Genomic DNA, 23,593 nt, shown 5'->3' on the forward strand with positions numbered 1-23,593 from the left:
ACATCTCCAACAAAAAAACGGATCTGACTCGGTGGCAGGTGTTGGGGTAGATTGCTGGGTGGCTTCTCCTTTTGTGCCGGGTTTACCCTGTTTTACCCGCTGATTGTACAGCGCTTGACTTTGTTTGTCTTTCTCCAGCTGCTGTCCCAATCGCACTAGCTCATCCACAGTCCCGACTCTTCCCCGGAGCTGGCTAGCCAAGCGAGGATCGATATTTTTCAGCAGCATTTTGACAATGCCTGCCTCCGACATCTCAGGGTTCCAGCGCAGGCACAAGGAGCGATATTTATAGGAGAAATCACGGATGCTTTCATTTTCTCCTTGCACCCGTGTTCTCACTCGCTCTGCCAACTCATCCTCGTAGTCCTCTGAAAGAAAGGAGGTAAGTAACTTCTCCTTAAAGTCTGCCCAGGTACCGGTGGAAAGGTGGACAACATCCCACCAGTCTCTGGCGGTACCATGGAGCACATTGCGCAGGGTAGCGATCAGCTCCTCATCACTTAGTGGGTTTAGTGCGAGAAAATCACCACACTTTTCCAGATACAGCAGGGGGTCCTGGCTGTCCTCCATGCGGCCAAAACAGGGGAATTGTATCTTGATGGGACTTTTCCCCACATATCTACCTCTCAGTTCAGTCCGAAAGTGTGAGTCAGCGGAATGAAGGAAATGAGGTGAGTGTACTGTGCCGTGATCCATAGTGGACTGTAAGTCATGCAGTGGAGCTTGTGTGGTTGTTGGCTCAGCCATGGGCATGGTCTGGGTGTTGAGGTTTGTGGCATCAAGAGAGGTCATGCGCAGTGTCTGGGCTCTTGTGTTCATTTCCATGGCCTTTTTCTGTACCTCACTTTGCAGATGCCTCACAGTCATGGTCATGGGGTTAAGGCCATCCATTAAACTTTTCAGTAGGTCAGTGTGGAGTGCTTTCAGACGCCAATTTAATGAACTGTCCATTTGTGCTCGCATGGAATCCTGTTGCCGGGTTATTGATCGGTGGATTGCTTGCATTTGATTTTCGCAGTGAATGGTTATTTTGTTTGAAAAGTTGGTTAGCATCCTCTCCATCTCCTGATGGCTAAGTGGTGATGGGGGGTCATTTTGTGACTGTTGTGACTGAGTGACTGAGTGTGGCTGTGCACTCCCCTTCCTGGGTTTTGGAATAGGTAGGGTTTTAGGAAGTGCAGCAGAAAATGGATCCCCAGGAGAGAGAGACCCAACTGACTGACCACCAGTGTCTAGTGGCTGGCCAGTAGCCCCCTGTGGCTGCATAGGAGTAAGATGCACATTTGCCGGTCCCGCTGCTCTAGAGGCAACAGCCCCCCCTTGTGGTTCATGGGAGAGAGCATCCAGGTCCAACAACGAATAAATCAGTACATTTCAATAAACTCACTCATTTCACCTCACAACAACCAGTAAATAAGAAATGCAAACGACACACAGAAATTCAGTTTAAGGTTTGTATTAGAAATAAAGAAAGTCCAGTTCAGTTCAGGCACCTTTAAGCACCCCCTTAACTCTGGTTTTACAATAACCAAATGAACCCAGGTGCCGTGCACCACTGTTGTCAAAACCAAAAGAAATAACCTCCACTTCGGGATTTCGTTTGAACCCAACAACTAAAAGAAAAGAAACAAAACAGCGTCCTGGCGCTTGTGTATGGATGTGTGTGCGCGCGTGCACTCTGGCGTGCGTGTGTGTGTAGGTGTGTGTTTGTGTGTTAGCTCTGCAGCTAGCCTCCGTACTCCGCTCACCCACAGTAACCCTCTCCGCTCAGCTGCTCTTTACTACGGGGCACGGCTCCTCTTCGAAAGACAGCGTCGTCGGTAGAAGTGACAGCGGGATGTGGTTTTGCAGCGGCCGCTCTATGCCTCCGGCGCGGTCGTCCCTGAGTTGATGGCAGGCGATCGTCCGTTGTTTTAGAATAGCTCACTCCTTACTGTGTTTCTGGGAAACGTTAAATGGGCAACTGCCGTCTTCACAACTACAGCACCGGTCTGTACACACACAACTTCTCACTCCCGCGACAGACTCAAACTGGAAGTGGTCTCCATTTTTGCTAGAGGCTGGGCATTCAGCGAGCAGCCAACCAGTGCCATGGCCAGGCAACGTCACTGACAAAAGTAGCGTGGATCTGCTTGTGAGTGCTGTCATTCACTGAACATATTATTTTGGTTTATTCTTATTTTGGCGGATCGCCACAAGTGTTAAGTTGTAGGAAGTTTGAAGACATCCAGCGTTGAAGCTCAGCTAGGCAGGCATTAAGGGATGATAGACAGTTGGGGTTGGAGGTGTTGAGAGGCATGTACATTTGGGTATAATCTGCGTAGAAGTGGAAATAGATGTTGTGTTTACGGATTATTTGGCCTAAGGGGAGCATGTATATGGAAAAGAGTGTGGGACACCGTAGATGAGAGGGGCAGGGGTGGAGATGGCAATCTCGACAGAGAGTTCTTGCTGTTAGGTAAGATTTCAATAGCTGGTCGACTGTGGCGAACTCAGGTCAAGAAGGACCAGTATTGCAGTATCCCTGGTATCCAGTGTCATCAACAGGTCATTAGTGACTTTTACCAAGGCTGTCTCGGTACTGTGGAGTGCTTTAAAACCAGATTGAAATAAATTGTTGCTGGACAGGTGAGTGAGGAGCTGAGAGAAAATAACTTTTTCTAAAATTTTGGACATGAAGGACAGTTTGGAAATAGGTCTGTAATTAGTGAGGAGAAGATCGAGACTGGGTTTCTTTATGAGTGGGTGAATTAAGGCATGTTTAACTGAAGAGGGGACAGAACCGGAGACAATAGAGTGATTAAATATATTGAGGATGGATGGACCTACTGTTTAAATTACCTCCTTTAATAGGGAGGTGGGGATTGTGTCCAGATTGCAGGATGATGTTTTCATTTGAGCTATTGTTTTGGTGAGTTCTGACAGGGTTATAGGCTCAAACTGGTGTAAAGGGGCAGGAATGCTGGGTGAAACTGAGGTAATATAAGTGCCATTAGTGGTGGGTGGAATCTGGAGTCGTATATTTAGTACTTTATTGTTGAAAAATGTAGTTGAAAATGAAGTAGTTCTTCACATTTTTAAGGTTTTTAAGTTGATGAGTCGTTGGTGGATTACTGAGAAAAGCGTCCTGGGGTTATTGCTGTTCTTTGTAATAATATCTGAGTAGTAGTTGAATTTCGCATTAATGACAGTCTCCTGGTAGGTTTTCATGAGTTGTTTAAGTATAATGAGGGAATCAGGGTGTTTGGTAGTCTTCCATTTACGCTCAGCTTCTCTGAGCTTTCTCTTGACTAGGCATGCCACGGTATGAGATTTTACAGTACGGTACGGTGCCGATAATATATACCTCGGTATTCCACGGTATTTATATTTTCTTTTTAAAAAGCCCACCCCCTCCCACCTATGTCTAGTGACTACCCCCACCTCCTTATACGCCCTTCTTTGTTCCCCAACCTGCAGGCCTACATATTTTTTTTATTTTGACCTTTTATGATAATTTGAATTTTGTTATTTGTCATGTGACTTGTCATGATTATGAATTGATTGAAAGTCACAATTTTGGTGTCCCTTATTAAAAATTGGTGTCCCTTATTTGAACATTTTATAGAAAAATTGGGTCATTTCCTGTCAAAGCCCCCCAATTTCAGGTCTAAATTACGTTAATCAATTACATTAAATTAAACAACACAGTAAAATCTTTTGGCTTCCAGCGACCCCACATTGTTTCTTCAGGAACAATATTTCTAGTTGTAATATTGTAATTGTAATATAATATTATATAATTAATATCAAATACTACCTGACCTGTATTGACATGTAGGCCTATGAGCTGTTTGAGAGTGTAAAAGTGCTATATAGTATGCATTATTTTTATTACGAATAAATATTAGTCATTACATCTACATTATAATATGATTTAGTTGATTTTAATGGTTTAAAGATAAATATCACGGTGTATCAGTGTTGGGGTACTTAATTAGTAATTACATTGACCATTTAGCAGTATGAAATTGACAAAAAACAAAATCTAAAAGTTAGTAAAGGTATGATTTGGAAAGTATACATGACTTGAATGAATCTGCAGTCTGCACTGACCTAAAACTTTGCTCTACCCTAACCCTTCCAACATATAGTTCATGCCATAAGGTTTGATAGGTTTAACAAACAGCATACAAAATATTAAGCCTTAAATGTCAAATGTTCAAATCATAAACTTGACCTTATTTGAGACCATTTTACAAAGCATACACCATACAGGCTTCTCAGTACCCAGTCTTCTGGTTTAAATTCACATTTACAGTTACTAAGCCAGTGGTTCCCAAAATGGGGTCCGGGGACCCCCAGGGGTCCTTGAGTGAGTTCCAGGGGGTCTCCAGCTAAATGATACTTTGAACCAAATGGACCCTTATGGGTCTGTAACTCTGAGAGTGCAGGTCCATTTGGTTCCATTTGTATACTCTCAGAGTTAAATTAACATAGATTTTACAATATAAATTGGGGGTCCCAGAGGTAGAAAACTAGAAATGCCATTAAATGGGGGTCCGTGGACTAATGCATGACAAACTGGGGGTCCTTGAAATTAAACGGGTTGAGAATCACTGCTAGAGCCTTATCTTCTCTTATGGGGGTCCATGGCATTATGTTTTCAATTGGGGAGCCTGGTGAAATAGTTGCTAAGATACGATACTGCATAGTGATTGGCTCTGCTGCATGCCTATTGTCGTAATATATAACATGCTGTGTACTGATAACAGGTACTTGTACGTTAATATGCAGTGTACTTGAGATGTATTGTGTACGCCTGGAGGGTAATAGACTGACTGTCTATCAGCCACTGGAGACAGCTCATAGAGCAAGGTCGGCTTGCTGCTAGCTGTTGTTATTGTTATGTCTCAGTGGCACGTCATCAGGACACGGAGATCCAGGGCTATATATGATTCTGTATGTATAATAAACTGCGTGAATTAATTAATGTGACCAAGTCTCCGTGTCATTGTAGAGTAATTCATGTGTACGTGCACACACATGCACGCACGCGCATAGACATACTCACACATACACGCACACATACACATATGACACACTCACATAGGTGTGCAACAAGAGGTTTATACTTATATCACATATAGCCACCTTCACAAATTGTAGGTAATGAGTTGGTTGAACGGTAGATACCTTGAATAGCAGAACGGCCCATACTGGGGGACAATGTCCAGGGCTTGGGAAGAAATGTGATCCACTTGTTGATGGTTGGGTATAAGCAATCAGGGCCTTGGGCGGTGTCAGACCAGAACCAGATGTTTTCAGTAAGGGGCTCCATCCATCACGCACACACACTACCTATACGTGCGTATCCACAGGACCGGTGAACAGGACAGGGCACGCGTGCACATACGCGCACGCCGAACCAATGTATACATTAGGTGTGCACACGTTTCCCTCCACTTACACACAGGGATGATGTCATGCCAAAGTGTAGATACCTTGCACAACATGTTTTGGGTGCTGTTGAAAGTCGTGGAGGGTTCTGATTGGACTGAGCTGCAGTCCTGGAGCGCACGTTTACACACACACAGCTAAGCACATATACTATTCTTGGAGAGTTGTAATTGGTCAAGGAGTTCCCCGAAAGTTTGGAGATGACATCATGGCCTTATGTGTGGCGTTCCCATTGGCTCTCTGCCCAAACTGATGAGAAAGTCCGTGCGTGCCAATATACTTACTGTATAATAAGCATATAAAAGGTGGAGACAAAGGGATATTTTTTAGTGCTGTTGGAGATCTGCTAGAGGTACGGTGCTCACTATTCTAATTATGTAATCTTTTATATTCTATATAATAAAGAACTATAAGCGACAATGCCTGAGCTTCTTCATTCAACTTTGACCATGCCGACGTCCATAGAAGGAGAAAATACACCACATCTGGCGCCCAACGTGGGGCGTGTATTGCCCCCAACAGCGACTCTGTGCGTGAGGTGAGTTTGAATTGATTTTTGTTAATTCATTACTCATGTCACGGCGAGTCGTGGGGGGACATCACGTCAAACCGAATCCGTGGTGTGTCGGCTTGGTCTGGGGGTTGAGTGAGGGGGCCTGTGAAGACTATGTTTGTTTTGTTCATGTCAACGTAATGTATGTATATCAGTTACAGTCTTTGATCAATAATTCTGGCACTTTAGAGGGAGGGTATGCTTAATTTACGTCCTGAAGATACTGTGGTCATGATGAGGTCAAACAATAATGACTGTTGATGAGTAATATGGTGGGGTGGAGACAGCGCGTCAAATACATGGTATGACAATGATCAGGTCTGTCATAGGCGGGCGGCGTGATTTCACGTTGAAAAAACTGTCTTAAAAGTAAACAAAGCCCACCGGGGAGAGTGAGGCCTACAGTAGGGTTTATGCATAAAGGACGAGTAAATGTGCACATGTGTTGGGTCTATATGTTGTGTTCTGTGTGGGGTTTGTTTTTTGACTTGACTTTGAGAACTTTAGACTTGAGAATAAGCAGTTCTCCTGCCTGGATAAAAACGGGTGGGGGTGTAAGGAGCCAAGGGGGCTCGGGTGCACGCACACGCACGCGCGTTGTGTGACTGAAGGAGTGTTTGTTCTCCTGGTCTAACTCCCTCTCAGCTTTTCTCTATGCAGGAGGGGGCAGGGAGGGGGGAGGGGGGGCTGCATACCCCCACCTCGACCAGGGGACAAGGGGGGTCGAAAGGGAGCGGCCGATGGTGGGTGACTTTGTCACTTAATAAGGATAATAATGATGGGCAAAGGAATAGGAAAATAAAATAAATGAAAATATATATATATGTCGTAATGAAACAGAATGGTCTAGGGTTATTATAGGAGCATAATGATAAATCAGTGATTAAGTAGATGAAGGGCTGGTATTAATAGATTAATGAATAGTTTAAATAAAGGACTTAAAATTAGGGGAGAGCACTAAGTACGGATATACAGGGGTAAGATGAAACTTGAGGAATTAATAATAGGAAGGTTGCATAAGGAGAAGAGACTGGAGCAGCACGGACAATTTGAGCTTTTTGTTTAGGTGCTAAGCATACAAAAAGAGAGACTAACGTCTCGACCTTGCGGCCTTCATCAGAGTCATGAGTGATTGAGTGGTAACATTATGGGCATGTCCTTATATATAGGTTGGGCTCAACAATGGGCCAATGACAGGATACGATACAACATGTAATCATCCATTATTACCAGCGGTCTAGATAAGTTAAGGTGGCTATGGAAAAAGCGCTGTTGAACAGTGAAATAAATAAAGTAAAACAGGGGTTTAACCAATAAAAGGCCATCAAGATAAAAACAGTAATTAAGAACAAAAGTGCACATACATATTTAAGGGCCTTGTGGCCAAATAAATAGAAAAGAAAACAAAACAGAAAAAACAGAAGATTTCAGGGACCGTCTAAAAAAGGGGGGCATGTTTATAAAAAGCATTAATAATAGGAAGGTATTAGAGAAGTAATTAAAATGTATAGCATGCTATCTTGGATGTTATGTGTGTTTAATTAACTGTGAGCTCTGGCGAGAGACTGTGGCGGTTAGGAGCCGATATTACTGGCGATACAAAATCGGAATCATTGTTATTTTAATAATAACTAAATAATACTGGTTATATTGTGATTGCGCGAGGCATGACGCACGCGTTGCGTTAATGTGCGCATATGGGCTGGCCACGGTCGCATAGCAGAAAGAGGAGCAGCGGATAATAATAATAATAAAAAATAAGGATTGGAGACTAAATTGTGGTGATTAAGCTGCTGTTTCGGGTTTAAGGCGATCGGTCGTGAGTCGCGTGATGATGTGGCTCATGTTCGCTATAGTCTGTGTATATTTTGTGGTTTCGGATCGTGGTAAAATTGAGTTAAAGCGGTGAGTTGCTAACTTTCTTTGGCTGTGGTAAATTTAATAACAAAGCACGTCACCACGTAATACGTATCACGTTCCATTCTGGTTGGTTACCAGACAGCCACGTGACGGTCGCGTCGGCGATCCTCCATTTTGTTTTCGGTGATCCTCCATGGTCGGCCATTTTGTGCCAGTTGCAAACTGCACCATTTTGGGTCCACTGCAACACTGACAGGGTGTACTCTGTACCAGGAGAGTACTCTTTGCTGAGAGAGCGTAGGCTCCATGTAAAGATTTTTAGTGTCTTTGGTACCCTTACAGGCAGAAGCCTAGTAAATTCATGTCTGTCGATACAGGGACACTTTTAAGGGTGCTTGAAGGAGATTTTTGAGTGAGTTCTGACTTTTTACACTTTTCACTGATAATCGACGTGTCGTAATTTAATAATAAATGCGATTATGTGTCGGAATGTGGAGCTAAAGTACTCGTGTGGGCGTGTAGTAATCACAATAACTTCATTGAAATATACAATGTGGGATTAAGCCTATGGGGGGAAATGGTAGCTAATGGATAACCACGGTATTCAACGGATCAGACCTTTTTGAACGGAGTGGTTGTCAACCTCATTTTTGATCGGTGACTGTTTAAAAGGTAGATTAACTTTTCTTAAAATGAATAAATGCAGATATTATGGCGGGGACGTTCATGTTTAATTGTATGAAGACAACAGCGTTATGGGTTGTGTTTTGGTGTCCCACAACTCAGAGAAATAGGGGGGATAATTAAGGTTGGAAAGGTAAATACAGGAATAAACGAATAAAAAATGCAAGATCAATTAAAGGCAATGTTGTAGAGGTGGGTCTTGAGCTTAGTTTTAAGATGTCTACAGAGGCTGCCTGACAAAGGTACAGTGGGAGTTTGTTCCATGCCGCATATAGATCTTGTGATGGGGATGTTCATTTTTAAGTTGACTAAGACGACAACTTTATGGTTTTGTATTCTGGTGTTCCAAAACTCAGTGATTGGGGACAATGACGGTTTAGAAGAAAGATAAATAGATAAATAGAAACAAATAAAAATGTGAGATTTCGGCAGATGTAATTGAAGGGAAATCAGGATGCATACTTTAAATCAATAAGTAGGCTATATTGTTAGTGGTTAATTAAGGACTGTTAGACATAGTAAAACATAGTGAATGTAGTCAAAACATAGGAAAACATATGTAGTGGGATAACACATTTGCGGTGTGTTCAAGGGAGGACACAACAGTGTCACATGGTGGTCAGATTACAATCATTTAAATGAGTTAGGAGTTGTTTGTTTGGGATATGTGGAGTTGTGTTGTGTAAAATGAATAAGAGGTACGGAAACAAATAATAATAATAATAATAATAATAACATGATGCTTTGTCATCTGGTGCAGTAGTTCAATAATAGGCAGGGTTAATAGGAGGTTGGTAGATTATAAATAAACTAGATAAACAAACTAATTGGTAGGAGGGGGATAAATAAAGCGATGCATGAACTAAAATGGATAAGGGAAATCAAATGGTGTGTGATTTGAGTAACTTTGGGTACAGATTAATATGTTCTGGGTTGAGGACAAAGGTGCTTTATAGAAGTACCATAGTATTAAAAGGGACAGATGAAGCTATATTGTCAGGTGATTGACATTAATGATAATAAGGAGGATGAGGTTGTATACACAGCCAGTGGGCATTTGGGTAAAGAGTAAAATGTGGATATGGGGATATAAAGTACTTTGTGGGTAAAATTGAGTGGGGCCCAGGGAGGTCTCCTCTCAGTAACCTCTCATGTTGAACTGTGGGGGCATTTTCCTCATGATTAAACTGTGGGGACATTTTTTGAGTGACATACTTATGGGTGGTAATTGGAGAATGGTGACTAATAACTTGTTTTTCTTTGTGTTTCTTGTATCCAAAAAACCCCATGTGGAGTGTCCAGAGAGCCCATACGTCCTTCGTCCTGACTAAGGGCTGACGCAACACACGCCGTGTCCGGATGGTGGGACAGCAGAGCTGTTGCCATTGCCGGAACAGGGCTCCTGTGGACTGCTGATTGCCTTCTTTGTAAAAGACTAGTTTAGGACACCTGACTCAAATAATAGGGGGTTTAACAGACCGTATAGATCAGTAGTATTCTGAATCAGTTGTTGAGTGTTTGTGTATGTATGTCGTATCATTGGACAATATAAGAGGCAAAGCAGAATTATGACGAAGCTCTAATTCTGAACAATTTCTTGTTTTGAGCGGCCGGACCGAGGCGGTGTTTACACCAAGTCACGAAAGCCTGAACTAGGGGGGAGATTAGCGACAGTGTAAGATCTTGGGGTAGGTAGTTAGCCAGGGGGTATATGGTCCAATGATAGGTCATCATGTTTGATTGGGAATGACTTATGGATAACTTGGTGATTTGACAGTGAATGACTGATGAATGGTAGTGTGGGCTGACAGTGAATGGTTGATGAATGAGTCATATGACAATAGTACATTGCAATATGCATTCTATAGTGTGACAGACACGTAGATGGAGTGTTGAGGTAGGACTTAATAGGTGTGTAGTTATAAGTACATGCATGCATGGAATCTTCATATAAGGTGAGGTGTGAAAAGTGGGACTTCTGGGGAATAAGTGGGTTTTGAAAGAAGTGACAAATTGCGTGAATGACTGAGTGTATTTCACAAATTCCTTTTAGTACCTACAGTAGGACAGAACGGTGTCATTGTTCGGAGTGAGTGATAGTTAAATACACAAAAATAGAGTTGGATGTGAGAGCAGCATAGGTGACATTGAGTAAGCCAAATTATACAGGATGTGTGATTTGAGGAGGAGCAATTAAACACACGGAGTGACAGTGTTTTTGAGGCACTGTGCCTGTTAACAGGGCTATATCAACAAGGACTGAACACATGGTTTGTGACTAAAATTGGAGTCTGATGTCTTGCATGATAACGTTGGAGTCTGATGTCTTGAGAGACTGCAGGTGGTTGACAACAGGTGTCTGTGAATTTGTGGGAAAGTGTTGAAGCGAAGGCAGAGACACGGGTCCCTAAGATTTGTGGTACGCGGTTCAACTGGTGATTGGGCTGAGAGGACGGAGGTCCCTCAGGAGGAGTAAGGGGTTGGGACTGTGTCGCCCCTCAGTAGACTGTGAGGACACTCATGGTGTTCTATACCTTGGTGATTTGACATCAGTGAACGTCCCTTTTCTTGTTATCTAAGACAACTTCTGGGACATAGAATAGGCAGTTGTCTTTGGTACAGCAAACAGTTGTTATACTCGTGATGGCTACTGACATAGAGACTCAAACGGTGCTATCGACTGTCAGTCGAGGAACCTATAGCGCATCGGACCTGACGCGTATTACTGATAATATTAATTTGGAGCCGTTAGGAGAGGACGAAGAGTCTGGCGTGTATGCGGACAGAGTTCGGGAAGCCTGGTTAGAAGCTACAGGACTGGAACGCTCAGGTGTAGGTACGCTGGAGTGGGCGTGTATTAGGGAGAAGATTACACAGGGCTTGCCATTGATGATCCAGCAATTGATAGAGGATTATGCTGCGGATGGCACCATGGGGTACAAGAAGTATATGCGACGTCTTGCGCATTCGGTTTTTAGATACCGTGAGGGGATCTATGCACAGAGGAGGGTAGATGCGGAGGAATTGAGAGCAATCGACCTCGGTCTACGGAGAAGGGCAGAGGCGGAAGAACTGAGATGGTTACGAATCCGCGAGGCACTCGCTGCGGGGAGAAGGAGAGTTGCAGAGGCGGAGCGACGTTTGGAGGCCTTTCGATCTCATGTGCCTGAGGTTATGCCACCCGGATGCCTAGGGGAGTAGGGACCGCCAGGGGCTGAGGCTCTGGCGGTGTGCTGTGGTTGGGTATTTCAGACCATGTAATCGCCAGGAACACATATGTATTGTGTGCGAGTCATTATTTGACGTTTGTCTGTTTGTTTTGTTTCACCATTTTGTCAGGGTTTGTAGTTAAGTAGTATAGGACTTTGATTTCAGTCTTATGGGTAGGATCGGGGGTGGGTGTAAGGAGAGGCCCCGACGTCTGAAAGAGAAAAATTATACTGTGCGTTGACACGTCAGCGCTGCTCGGAGTGAGTGGTTTGTCCGTAGGGAGGGGGTACATTACACCACTCCAATACCCCCCTCCTGTCCCTGACTGATATTCGCACAACATTCACTTTCCCATGACACTTAGTATACAGGGAACATTGCTATCTCTTTCTTTGTATCTCATGTGCATACACAGACATGTCTCTGTCTTTTCTCTATCTCTACTCTTTCTCTACATGGGTAAGGTAACGCCAGCCGTCTGGTGAAGAGATGGTGTGATGTTTTCTCGTTTTTCTAGGCGGGTTTTTTATATTTTTAGGGTTGCGGTAGACGTTGTGTTATGACGTATTATTGTGCATGTTTATTTTCTTGTTACATTGTTGTTTGGGGTTGTATTGTGTTTGTTTTTGACCCCAGGGAGGTGGTACTTATTTTGTTGTCTTGATTTGGGTTTGTGTTATTGTTTTTATGTGTGTTTCGTTTTTTGTTTTTTTCTCTGGTGTGGGTTGTTTGTTTTTGTCGGCTTGCGCCGTCGAAAACAGGGAGGAATGTAGAGTAATTCATGTGTACGTGCACACACATGCACGCACGCGCATAGACATACTCACACATACACGCACACATACACATATGACACACTCACATAGGTGTGCAACAAGAGGTTTATACTTATATCACATATAGCCACCTTCACAAATTGTAGGTAATGAGTTGGTTGAACGGTAGATACCTTGAATAGCAGAACGGCCCATACTGGGGGACAATGTCCAGGGCTTGGGAAGAAATGTGATCCACTTGTTGATGGTTGGGTATAAGCAATCAGGGCCTTGGGCGGTGTCAGACCAGAACCAGATGTTTTCAGTAAGGGGCTCCATCCATCACGCACACACACTACCTATACGTGCGTATCCACAGGACCGGTGAACAGGACAGGGCACGCGTGCACATACGCGCACGCCGAACCAATGTATACATTAGGTGTGCACACGTTTCCCTCCACTTACACACAGGGATGATGTCATGCCAAAGTGTAGATACCTTGCACAACATGTTTTGGGTGCTGTTGAAAGTCGTGGAGGGTTCTGATTGGACTGAGCTGCAGTCCTGGAGCGCACGTTTACACACACACAGCTAAGCACATATACTATTCTTGGAGAGTTGTAATTGGTCAAGGAGTTCCCCGAAAGTTTGGAGATGACATCATGGCCTTATGTGTGGCGTTCCCATTGGCTCTCTGCCCAAACTGATGAGAAAGTCCGTGCGTGCCAATATACTTACTGTATAATAAGCATATAAAAGGTGGAGACAAAGGGATATTTTTTAGTGCTGTTGGAGATCTGCTAGAGGTACGGTGCTCACTATTCTAATTATGTAATCTTTTATATTCTATATAATAAAGAACTATAAGCGACAATGCCTGAGCTTCTTCATTCAACTTTGACCATGCCGACGTCCATAGAAGGAGAAAATACACCACATCATGTTAATCTCTTCTCCCGGGCCGGCCTGTCCGTCTTGCCCATGGAAATATCAACCGGGTCGTCACACACCAGAACCAGAACCAGACGAGGGTCCAAGTACTTAGAACATTATCATAACACCTATGAAGAGTACTGACCAATGAGCTGTGCCTAGCGCCTCTCTAGACACCAGGTTCCATGTCTTCCTCCTCTTCCCATAGCTCAGATGGCTGCCCCTTCTGCTTGTGTGTGTATGTGTGAGTGTCCGCATGTGAGCGACTGAGAATCACCATAACGCGCTGTCATTCTTCCACGACCCCAAAATACGGGATTAAGTGCGTCCCGTATCGGTTCATTACGGGACAGGTCTTTTAGTTGTCAAATACGATACAAACCCGTATTTTACGGGACGGTTGGTAACCCTAGCCTTAGTGTGCGAGTGGAGTTGCTTTGCGTATGCGCAGCATGCGCCGCCCACCGACGCTGTATTAAAATACCGTATGCTCGGAAATCTCACGGTATCAACACCGTGGCTGTTCCTGTCACAGTATTACCGGAATTCGGTAAACCGCGGCATGCCTACTCTTGACTGACCGGGTATGTTCATTGAGCCATGGGTTTGGGTTGGATTTGGGGATTATGGTTCTAAAAGGTGCAATGGAGTCCAGGATTGTTAGGCAGTTGCTGTTAAAAATGTCAACCATGACATTGTGGACAGCCCAGGGGGACAAGAAAATGGGGAAGTTATAAAAAGATTACAAAAAGCACTTGCTGATTCAGAATTAAAAACACGTGATCTACGAGGAGCAGAGTGATTGGGGGGAGGGCGGGGGAGTGGGGCATTAAAAACCAGGGCTTTGTGTTCAGTTACACGGTGACCAGTAGGTCGTCAACTAACTCCACAGTACCGAGAGCCAAACCCAAGCTAAACACTAAGTCTAGGGTGTGACCCAGACGGTGAGTAGCCCCAGTGACAAACTGTATAAAATCAAATGACTCAGTGAGTTTATTAAAATCATTCGATAGAGGGGAGGAGGGACAGCAGACAGCATGAATATTTATGTCCCCCAGCAAGATGATGTTATCATAGTGCTGGGTGATGAGGGACAGGAGCTCAGAAAATTCAGCAATAAAACCGGAATTGTATTTGGGTGGTCGATAGATTAAAACATAAAGCACCAGGTTTTTACTGTTAATGAGAAAACTACAAACTTCAAAGGATTTAAAAGCACCGAAAGAGGTTGGGGAACATTTAAAATTATTCCTATAAAAAACAGCAAGCCCACCACCTGTACCCTCAGGTCTAGGCATGTTAAAATACGAGTAGTTAGGTGGGGTGGTGTGAATTAGAGGCACATTGTCCTCTGGGGCTAGCCACGTCTCAAGGTGATGTGATTCAATGAAATCATGACAGATACAAGTTTTGTATGGATCTGATATTTAGTAAGCCAATTTTAACAGTGGAGGACACAGGAGTAATGGGATGAGTAGTTAATGATAATTAAATTACATTGGAGGGATTTAGACCTACTGGGTCTAGTGGTGTTATGGTTTGATGTGATTTTGACAGGTATAGTGATGGGGAGTGGAATGTCAACATGACCCTCTGAAGGATGCTCTTCATTATTGTACGGTATGGAATCTGTGGCGGAATCATGCTGTGAAGAACATCATGTGTTAAAGGCAACATGGCGGATAAAATTTGCAGTGAGTTGTCTAGTGCCTGGGATGTTAGGGTGTAGTCCATCTGGTTTATAGAGATTATTTCTGGTCCAAAAAGTGTCGAAGTTGTCAATAAAACCATTGCCTGTTGCAGTGCAAAATGCTCTGAGCCAATTATGTAGGCTGTAAGGTCTGCTTAAATGTTAGGCCCTCTTGGAGGGAGCAGGGATGGGACCAGAGAAGACACATGTTTTATTTAGACTCTGAATGTGGTTTGCGAGTGCTTCTAAATTAAATCTAAGTTTAGCTGTTTGCGGATCCAGGACATTGTTGGATCCAACGTGTATGAAGACAGTGGGTAGTAGTTTGGAGAGATCACTCCAAACTACAGAGCCCCCTCTATAGTATTAAAAGGGTACTGAAAATGGACTTTGTCTTGCACTGAACTTTGCACTATTCATTGCACCAGCACTATTGCACTTGGGTTACTGTACAGTATGGATTTGATGCCAGTGGTGAAGGTGAAGCTCTAAACTGAATTTCGTTGTTTCATGCAAGCAATGACAAATAAAGATCTATCTATCTATCTAACTTTACCACCTGGAAGACAAAAAGTGACGCCTCCTGGGATTGTAATGTCCCTTGTGATCGAATCGCCAATGATTAGCAGATCTGGGTTATTGTCTTTAAATAACAACCCCTTATAAACGGAGAGTTTTGGCCAGGCAAGTAGAGGATTTTTATTGATTGGGGGGGGGGGGGGGGGGCATGGGGAGTTGATTCAGGGTTAGGCATTTCCATACCTGAATCAACTGATCCAATAGAGAGAGGAGAATAAATTAATTCAGGGTCAGGGGTTCCACAGTTAGACTGATGACTGGTTATGTCATACTTTTCTACAGCTGTGGCTAGTTCCCTTGGCAGTGGGGTTGGAGAGGGTGACGGAGAGTCTGGATGGCTGCTGGTGGAATTTGGACTCACAGGGAATTGGATTGCAGGAGGTGGAGGAGAACGGTGTCGTGTGCACTTGATGAGGATTCTGGGAGTCAGAGATGGACAGGCGCGCTTTCGTGTTTTGGCGGAGCGGACCTGTTGTGCCTGGTCAGTGTGTGGACTGAGAGCCGTTAGCTCGTTAGCATTAGCTACCCGCTCATCTGGAGCTGTATGCCAGCTGGAGGCGTTAAGCTAACTGGTAGCTCTGGCTCGGAGTGAGCCGCTAACGGAGAGAAAAAGTTTGCCAGCGAGGTATTGCTGTCAGCTCCGCCTGGGGAGAAGAGGGGGAGAGCGACCCTTTTCCCCCTCTTCACGACGGTGGCCCAGGAAGGGGACGGTGCAGTGGATGGCCCGGCTAGGGGGGTTGAGCTGGTTGGTCCGTTGCTCGTCAGCGCGTCCAGCCGGGAAAGGACGGCGGATTTCCTAGGAGTCCCTCGATGCTGTGGAGCTCGGACCTCAGACAGGATAGCTCGTCCACACTCACCACCGGGGTAAGTGGCGCCATTCTAAAAGAAGAAAATGAATCGCCAGTACACAGGTCTTTCTAGAAACAATTGGTGTTGTTAGCTGGTGGATGTGGCTGGATAGTAACCGAGAAGCAGTGGTACATACGTGCAGGGGCTCCAAATGGAGCCCGATGCGGTGGTCTGGTGTAGGTTATATGATAGATGGATGCTCAATAGTGAGGAGGGTCCAAAACAGTACTTACACACAAGGGCTCCTAATGGATGCTAGATCAGGTCTAGCATGTAGCGGTGTAGTCTTCAGGTTTGTAGGGACCGTTGAGTCGTCAACGTTCTCATCTGGTTGATGATGGTAGCAGTAGCACTTTGACAGCTGACCGGTTTGTAGCGATTATGGGCTATTAAAAGTTCTGATGATTAAAACATCTTAACGGATGAGTAGCGGATAGACAGGGCTATCATAACTCAGTACCATACAGCCAGAAAAAACAAAATAAAGTCATAAAAAGCAGGGTTGTAGCGAGACATCCGACGGAGCATTCACAGACGGTGACAGACGCCAACGCATGCGTAGATCAAAGCACTCAGGATGAGTGCTCATAGGTGAGTAGGGTTAGTGAGCAGACCCGGTGTCTCTGGAGGTCATTTTTTCTCAATTCTATGCCCACGATGAGTGCTCAAAGGTGGGTAGGGGTCTGTCCGGAGCTCTCCCTGGTGTTTTCATGATCATTTTTGACCTCACCCATTTTGCCCAAATCTACCTTGGATGAGTGCTCATATGCGGGCAGGGGTCTCTCCAGAGGTGTCCCTGGTAGTTTATGGGTAATTTCTGGACCTTATCATCATCATGAACTACCATTACATTTTACTTACTTGAGAGTTAGTTACTGGAGATTTGGACCCTAAAGTAAAGTTACAACTTTTTCATCATGAAGCAATTATGAACTAGCTGTAGTTATTAGTTAGGAGAGTTACTAGAGAGTTAGTTACTGGATATTTGCACCTCAAAGTAAAGTGACAACCTTTTCATCATGAACTAGCTGTAGTTAATAGTTATTTAATGGTTATTTGCACCCCAAAGTAAAGTGACAACATTTGCACCATTACCTAATCATGAACTGGCCGTAGTTAAGTTAGTTAATGGATATTTGCACCCCAAAGTAAAGTGACATTTTCATCATGAACTAACTGTAGTTAAGTTATTTAATTATTATTTGCACCCCAGAGTAAAGTGTCAAAATGTATACCATTACCTAATCATAAACTAGCTGTAGTTAATAGTTAGTTAATGGTTATTTGCACCCCAAAGTAAAGTGACACTTTACAACATTTGCATCATGAACTCATGATTAACTAATCATGCATTAATCATGAACTGGAGATATGGACACAAAGTCACATCAATATAAATAATAGTGAATGCAGAACAATACAATACAATCTGAATCCAAATGTACAATTACAAGCCACCTTCAATAATTCCATTTTTTATTTACAGCACACACACACACACACACACACACACCCTCCCCCCCACACAGAAAAATATAAACCAAAATAAAACAAGAAGAAAGAATAATAATAAATTAAATTGTAATACTAAATACAAATGTAAAATACAAAAGAACAAAACAAAAGCAAGGAAGCATCCACACATCTGGCCCACCTGCTGCCCGCCCGACCAGCTGTTTGAAAATGAAATATAACTTTAACAAGGCTATCCCTTTAACAAGGCCTTTAACAAAGCCAACAACAGTGCTTATCCAAATCAGGAGCACACTTTTTTATCTCAACTATAAAACTAAGATCAGTGCTTATCCAATATCCAACTATGAAACAAAATTACCTGGCTCTTAAAATATAACACAGTCAACAATGAATAGTAATTGTTACATGGCCACTTATTATTACCAAATAGACATAGAAAAATGACAACAGTAATATGAAAAATATACAAAAAGAAAAAGCCGGAAAATGTGAAAACCCTTAGTTCCCAAAGTTTGTTTTTGTTCTCGTTGGGGCTCTTTAATCTGAATTGTGACAGTGTTCGTTTGGTCCAGACTTGGATCTCGCCACCCAGTATGCACTGGGAATCTATCTGGGGAAACGTTGGGTATGGAGACGTTGGAGCCTCACATGCACCTTGGCTCCTCAATGGATGGGAAGGGAAGCGCTGTCCTCTTCTCCACGTGAGATGCTCCAAGGGATGAGGATGGGATCAAAAAACCTGACCTATGATAGGTCAGACAAGATCCAAAACCCCATGAATTAGCATGAATTAACACCATTTTAACTTGCATTAATTAGCTTAATCATGTTATTTTTTTATAGTAATCATGTATTTAAAATACATTGAAAACCATTCAAAATAATTCAAAACATTTATTTTCTTTTACAATGTTACATATGCAATGAACTGTTCCTTTTCCACACAAATAAAAATAGTATGAAATGCTCCTTTAAATATCACAATGAAATTAGTTAAATTGCATAAAGTGCACATTCAAAAAAGGTTTACAGGGTGTTTTGTGCAGTAACTAGGAGGTATTTAAGACTCAAATGTGCTTAGTATGTACCCTTAAAACGTACCTTCAGTCACTATAACCCAAAATTCTCATGTACAGGAATATTGTATTCCTTCAGTAACAAACTGTCTTTCAAAATGTAACATGAACTTACAATAAATCATTTGCAGGATTTATTGTGGCTAAACACCATTTAAGATAACCATCTTTGTTCTACATTGTCTCACTCACCGCTTCATGAATGCTGAGTCTGCAATGTCACCTGGCTGCTCAGTGATTTTCAACACTCTCACACTGCTCTGCAAAGTTCAAAATGACAAAATACACAAATCAGGAGTTGTCTAACAACATTAAGAATGTGGACGATTTGAATTGGAAGATTATGTTTTAGTCTTACCAAGCAGATTGCAAAAGATTGTCTCTCTGTGTTTGTTTACAACAGCACATGAAGAACCAGCCATGTGTAAATTAATCAGGAAAAGGAAGTTGTCCTGCTTAAATACTGACAGGAAGTAGAATCACTGGTAGGCTGGACACAAATGCTTACAGGGTCACTGATTAGGCTCACTGATTGGCCACTTAGGTTGGCAATCACAGAGCCAGGTAATTTGAATCCTTTAAAACCTGTTAGACACCCTGTTTGTTGATTTATTTTCTCTTTCATGTAAAAAGCTTGTTTTGTATTAAACATACTTAAACAGGAGCAACATTTTAGATATTTAAACTTAAATGTGTGTTATTTCAAAAGCATTTTAGATAGTTTTTAACACTTGCAAATTGGCTGCCTGCTTTCAAGCCTGGGTAGGCTGAATTAAACGATAGTTAATAGGATACATATGTTAATTTCAGTGATTTTTTTTACAGTGAATGAATGCATTTAAGTTATATAAATATATCTAAAATGTTGCTCTACAAGTCTGATTAAAATGCTAAACAAGCTATATACATGAAAGGGAAAAACAAACAAACAGGATGTCTAACAGGATTTTTAAGCCTGTAAGCGTTTATGTCCAGCCTACCAGTGATTCCACTTCCTGTCAGTATTTAAGTAGGAAAACTTCCTTTTCCTGTTCAATTGAACACATGGCTGGTTCTTCATGTGCTGTTGTAAACCCACACAGAGGAACAATATTTTGCAATCTGCTTGGTAAGACAAAAAAAATATCTTCCAATTCAAATCATCCACATTCTTAATGTTGTTCGACAACTCCTGATTTGTATATTGTGTTATTTTGAACTTTGCAGAGCAGTGTGAGAGTGAGTGTTGCAAATCACTGAGCAGACAGGTGACATTGCAGTCTGAGCCCACTGCACAAAACACCCTGTAAAGCTATTGAATGTGAACTGTATGCAATTTAACTCATTTCATTGTGATACTTAAAGGAGTATTTCATAGCATTTTTGTGGAAAAGGAACAGGAACAGAATATAGTGAATATTTGAAACATTGTAAAAGAAAATAAGTACTTTGAATGGTTTCCAATGTATTTGATATGATTACTATAAAAAGAACATGATTAAGCTAATTGATGCAAGTTAAAAAGGTGTTACTAATTCATGGGGATTTAAAAACATTTTTCACAGTGTGTGAATAACATGCTATTGGATCTTGTCCAATCTACCATAGGTCAGTTTGGATGATTGGGTGATCCCCATCTTCATCCCCTGGAGCATCTCACATGGAGAAGAGGACATAATCCATCCACTGAGGAGCTCAGGTCATGTGAGGCTCCACAGTCTCCATACCCAACAATTCCCCAGATAAATTCCCAGTGCATATTGGATGGCGAGCTAACGGATCCAAGTCTGGACACTGATGGTGCAACATTGATTCCCCTCCCTCACGGTTTGTGTGGTAGGAAAAAGACCAATCGAACAATGTCACAATTCAGATGAAAGAGCCCCAACAACAACAAAAACAAACTTTGGGAACTAAGGGTTTTCATATTTTTTCCGGCTTTACTTTTTGTTTGTTATTTTTCATATTACTGCTATCTATTTGGTAGTAAGTGGCCATGTAACACTTTCTGTTATTGATATGCATCACTAGCTCTTAAAAACCCTAGCTGTGCTTTTGATACTTCCATTTTTTGACATACACACTATTGATTACTACTACCTGTATTCTCTATAACTAGTCCGTAAGCCAAATTATGGATACAAAGTAATCTTTATTTTGTAATTAGTAATGCCCTAGTTTGTTACATAATTGGAGAATAATAGTTAGTGTCACTGATGTGAAAAGCACTGTAGTTGAAAACACCTCTGGTTGGCCTTGTTAAAGGACTTTTTTTAAATATATTTTAAGAGCCAGGTTTTATAGTTGTGTCAAACCATATTGGTTGAGCACTGATCTTAACTACTACTGATCTTAACTACTTTAGTTTTATAGTTGAGAGGAATACTTGTGTTGCTGATTTTGATAAGCACTGTTACTGGCTTTGTAAAGGCCTTGTTAAAGGGATAGCCTGGTCGGGCGGGCAGCAGGTGGGCCAGATGTGTGGGTGCCAGTACATTGGCATCTGCGCCAGGGCTGGATCTGGCCTACCCGCTGTTGTCCCGGGTGGCAAGTATCGGCCCGCTGGGCCTCCTCTGCTCCCTCTCTTCCTGTGTTTTCGATAGTACTCTGTAATACTGATGACCTCTCAGGTCGGCCTTGTGTTCTTGCCCCCCAGGCAGAGATCAGGGGTGGCGGGCGAGCCGATTCAGTGAGTTCGTGATTAGTTGATGATGAAAATGTCACTTTACTTTGGGGTGCAAATATCCATGAACTAACTATTAACTACAGCCAGTTCATGATTAGGTAATGATTAAAATGTTGTCACTTTACTTTGGGGTGCAAATAACCATTAACTAACTATTAACTACAGTTAGTCCATGATGAAAATGTTGTCACTTTACTTTATGGTACAAATATCCATTAACTAACTATTAACTATACAGCTAGTTCATGATAAAAAGGTTGTCACTTTACTTTGGGGTGCAAATATCCATTAACTAACTATTAACTACAGCTAGTTCATGATTAGTTCATGATGAAAATGTTGTCACTTTACTTTGGGGTGTAAATAACAATTAACTAACTATTAACTACAGCTAGTTCAGGATGGAAATATTGTCGCTTTACTTTGGGGTGCAAATATCCATTAACTAACTATTAACTACAGCTAGTTCATGATTAGGTCATGATAGAAATGTTGACACTTTACTTTGGGGTGAAAATAATCATTAACTACAGTTAGTTCATGATGAAAATGTTGTCACTTTACTTTGGGGTGCAAATACCCATGAACTAACTATTAACTACAGCCAGTTCATGATTAGGTAATGATGGAAATGTTGTCACTTTACTTTGGGGTGCAAATAACCATTAACTAACTAACTAACTACAGCTAGTTCATGATAAAAATGTCACTTTACTTTGGGGTGCAAATATCCATTAACTAACTATTAACTACAGCCAGTTCATGATTAGGTAATGATAGAAATGTTGTCACTTTACTTTTGGGTGCAAATAACCATTAACTAACTATTAACTACAGCTAGTTCATGATTAGGTCATGATAGAAATGTTGACACTTTACTTTGGGGTGAAAATAATCATTAACTACAGTTAGTTCACGATGAAAATGTTGTCACTTTACTTTGGGGTGCAAATACCCATGAACTAACTATTAACTACAGCCAGTTCATGATTAGGTAATGATGGAAATGTTGTCACTTTACTTTGGGGTGCAAATAACCATTAACTAACTAACTAACTACAGCTAGTTCATGATAAAAATGTCACTTTACTTTGGGGTGCAAATATCCATTAACTAACTATTAACTACAGCCAGTTCATGATTAGGTAATGATAGAAATGTTGTCACTTTACTTTTGGGTGCAAATAACCATTAACTAACTATTAACTACAGCTAGTTCATGATTAGGTCATGATAGAAATGTTGACACTTTACTTTGGGGTGCAAATAACCATTAACTAACTATTAACTACAGTTAGTCCATGATGAAAATGTTGTCACTTTACTTTGGGGTGCAAATACCCATGAACTAACTATTAACTACAGCCAGTTCATGATTAGGTAATGATGGAAATGTTGTCACTTTACTTTGGGGTGCAAATAACCATTAACTAACTAACTAACTACAGCTAGTTCATGATAAAAATGTCACTTTACTTTGGGGTGCAAATATCGATTAACTAACTATTAGCTACAGCTAGTTCATGATTAGTTCATGATGAAAATGTTGTCACTTTACTTTGGGGTGCAAATATCCATGAACTAACTATTAACTACAGCCAGTTCATGATTAGGTAATGATGAAAATGTTGTCACTTTACTTTTGGGTGCAAATAACCATTAACTAACTATTAACTACAGCTAGTTCATGATGGAAATATTGTCACTTTACTTTGGGGTACAAATAACCATTAAATAACTATTAACTACAGCTAGTTCATAATGATGATAATGTCCAGAAATTACCCATAAACTACCAGAGAGACCCATACCCACTAGTG

The 23,593-nt window shown here is 42.0% G+C and overlaps 1 protein-coding gene across 1 annotated transcript in view; it reads right to left on the bottom strand.

Moving 5' to 3' along the window:
- Window positions 1–16,468: 16,468 nt before the first annotated feature.
- Window positions 16,469–23,593, bottom strand: part of LOC310861313 (A-type voltage-gated potassium channel KCND3-like) — a gene marked incomplete at both ends in the record, with an annotated part of 247,838 nt that continues 240,713 nt past the window's right edge. Inside the window, 2 exons of the mRNA XM_083768723.1 lie at window positions 16,469–16,586; window positions 19,301–19,368. Coding sequence (XP_083624849.1) covers window positions 16,469–16,586; window positions 19,301–19,368 — 186 coding nt within the window. The remainder of the gene's footprint in view (window positions 16,587–19,300; window positions 19,369–23,593) is intronic.

Source organism: Protomyctophum parallelum (assembly GCF_964188405.1).
Source record: "Protomyctophum parallelum genome assembly, chromosome: 7".
Lineage (NCBI taxonomy): Eukaryota > Metazoa > Chordata > Actinopteri > Myctophiformes > Myctophidae > Protomyctophum > Protomyctophum parallelum.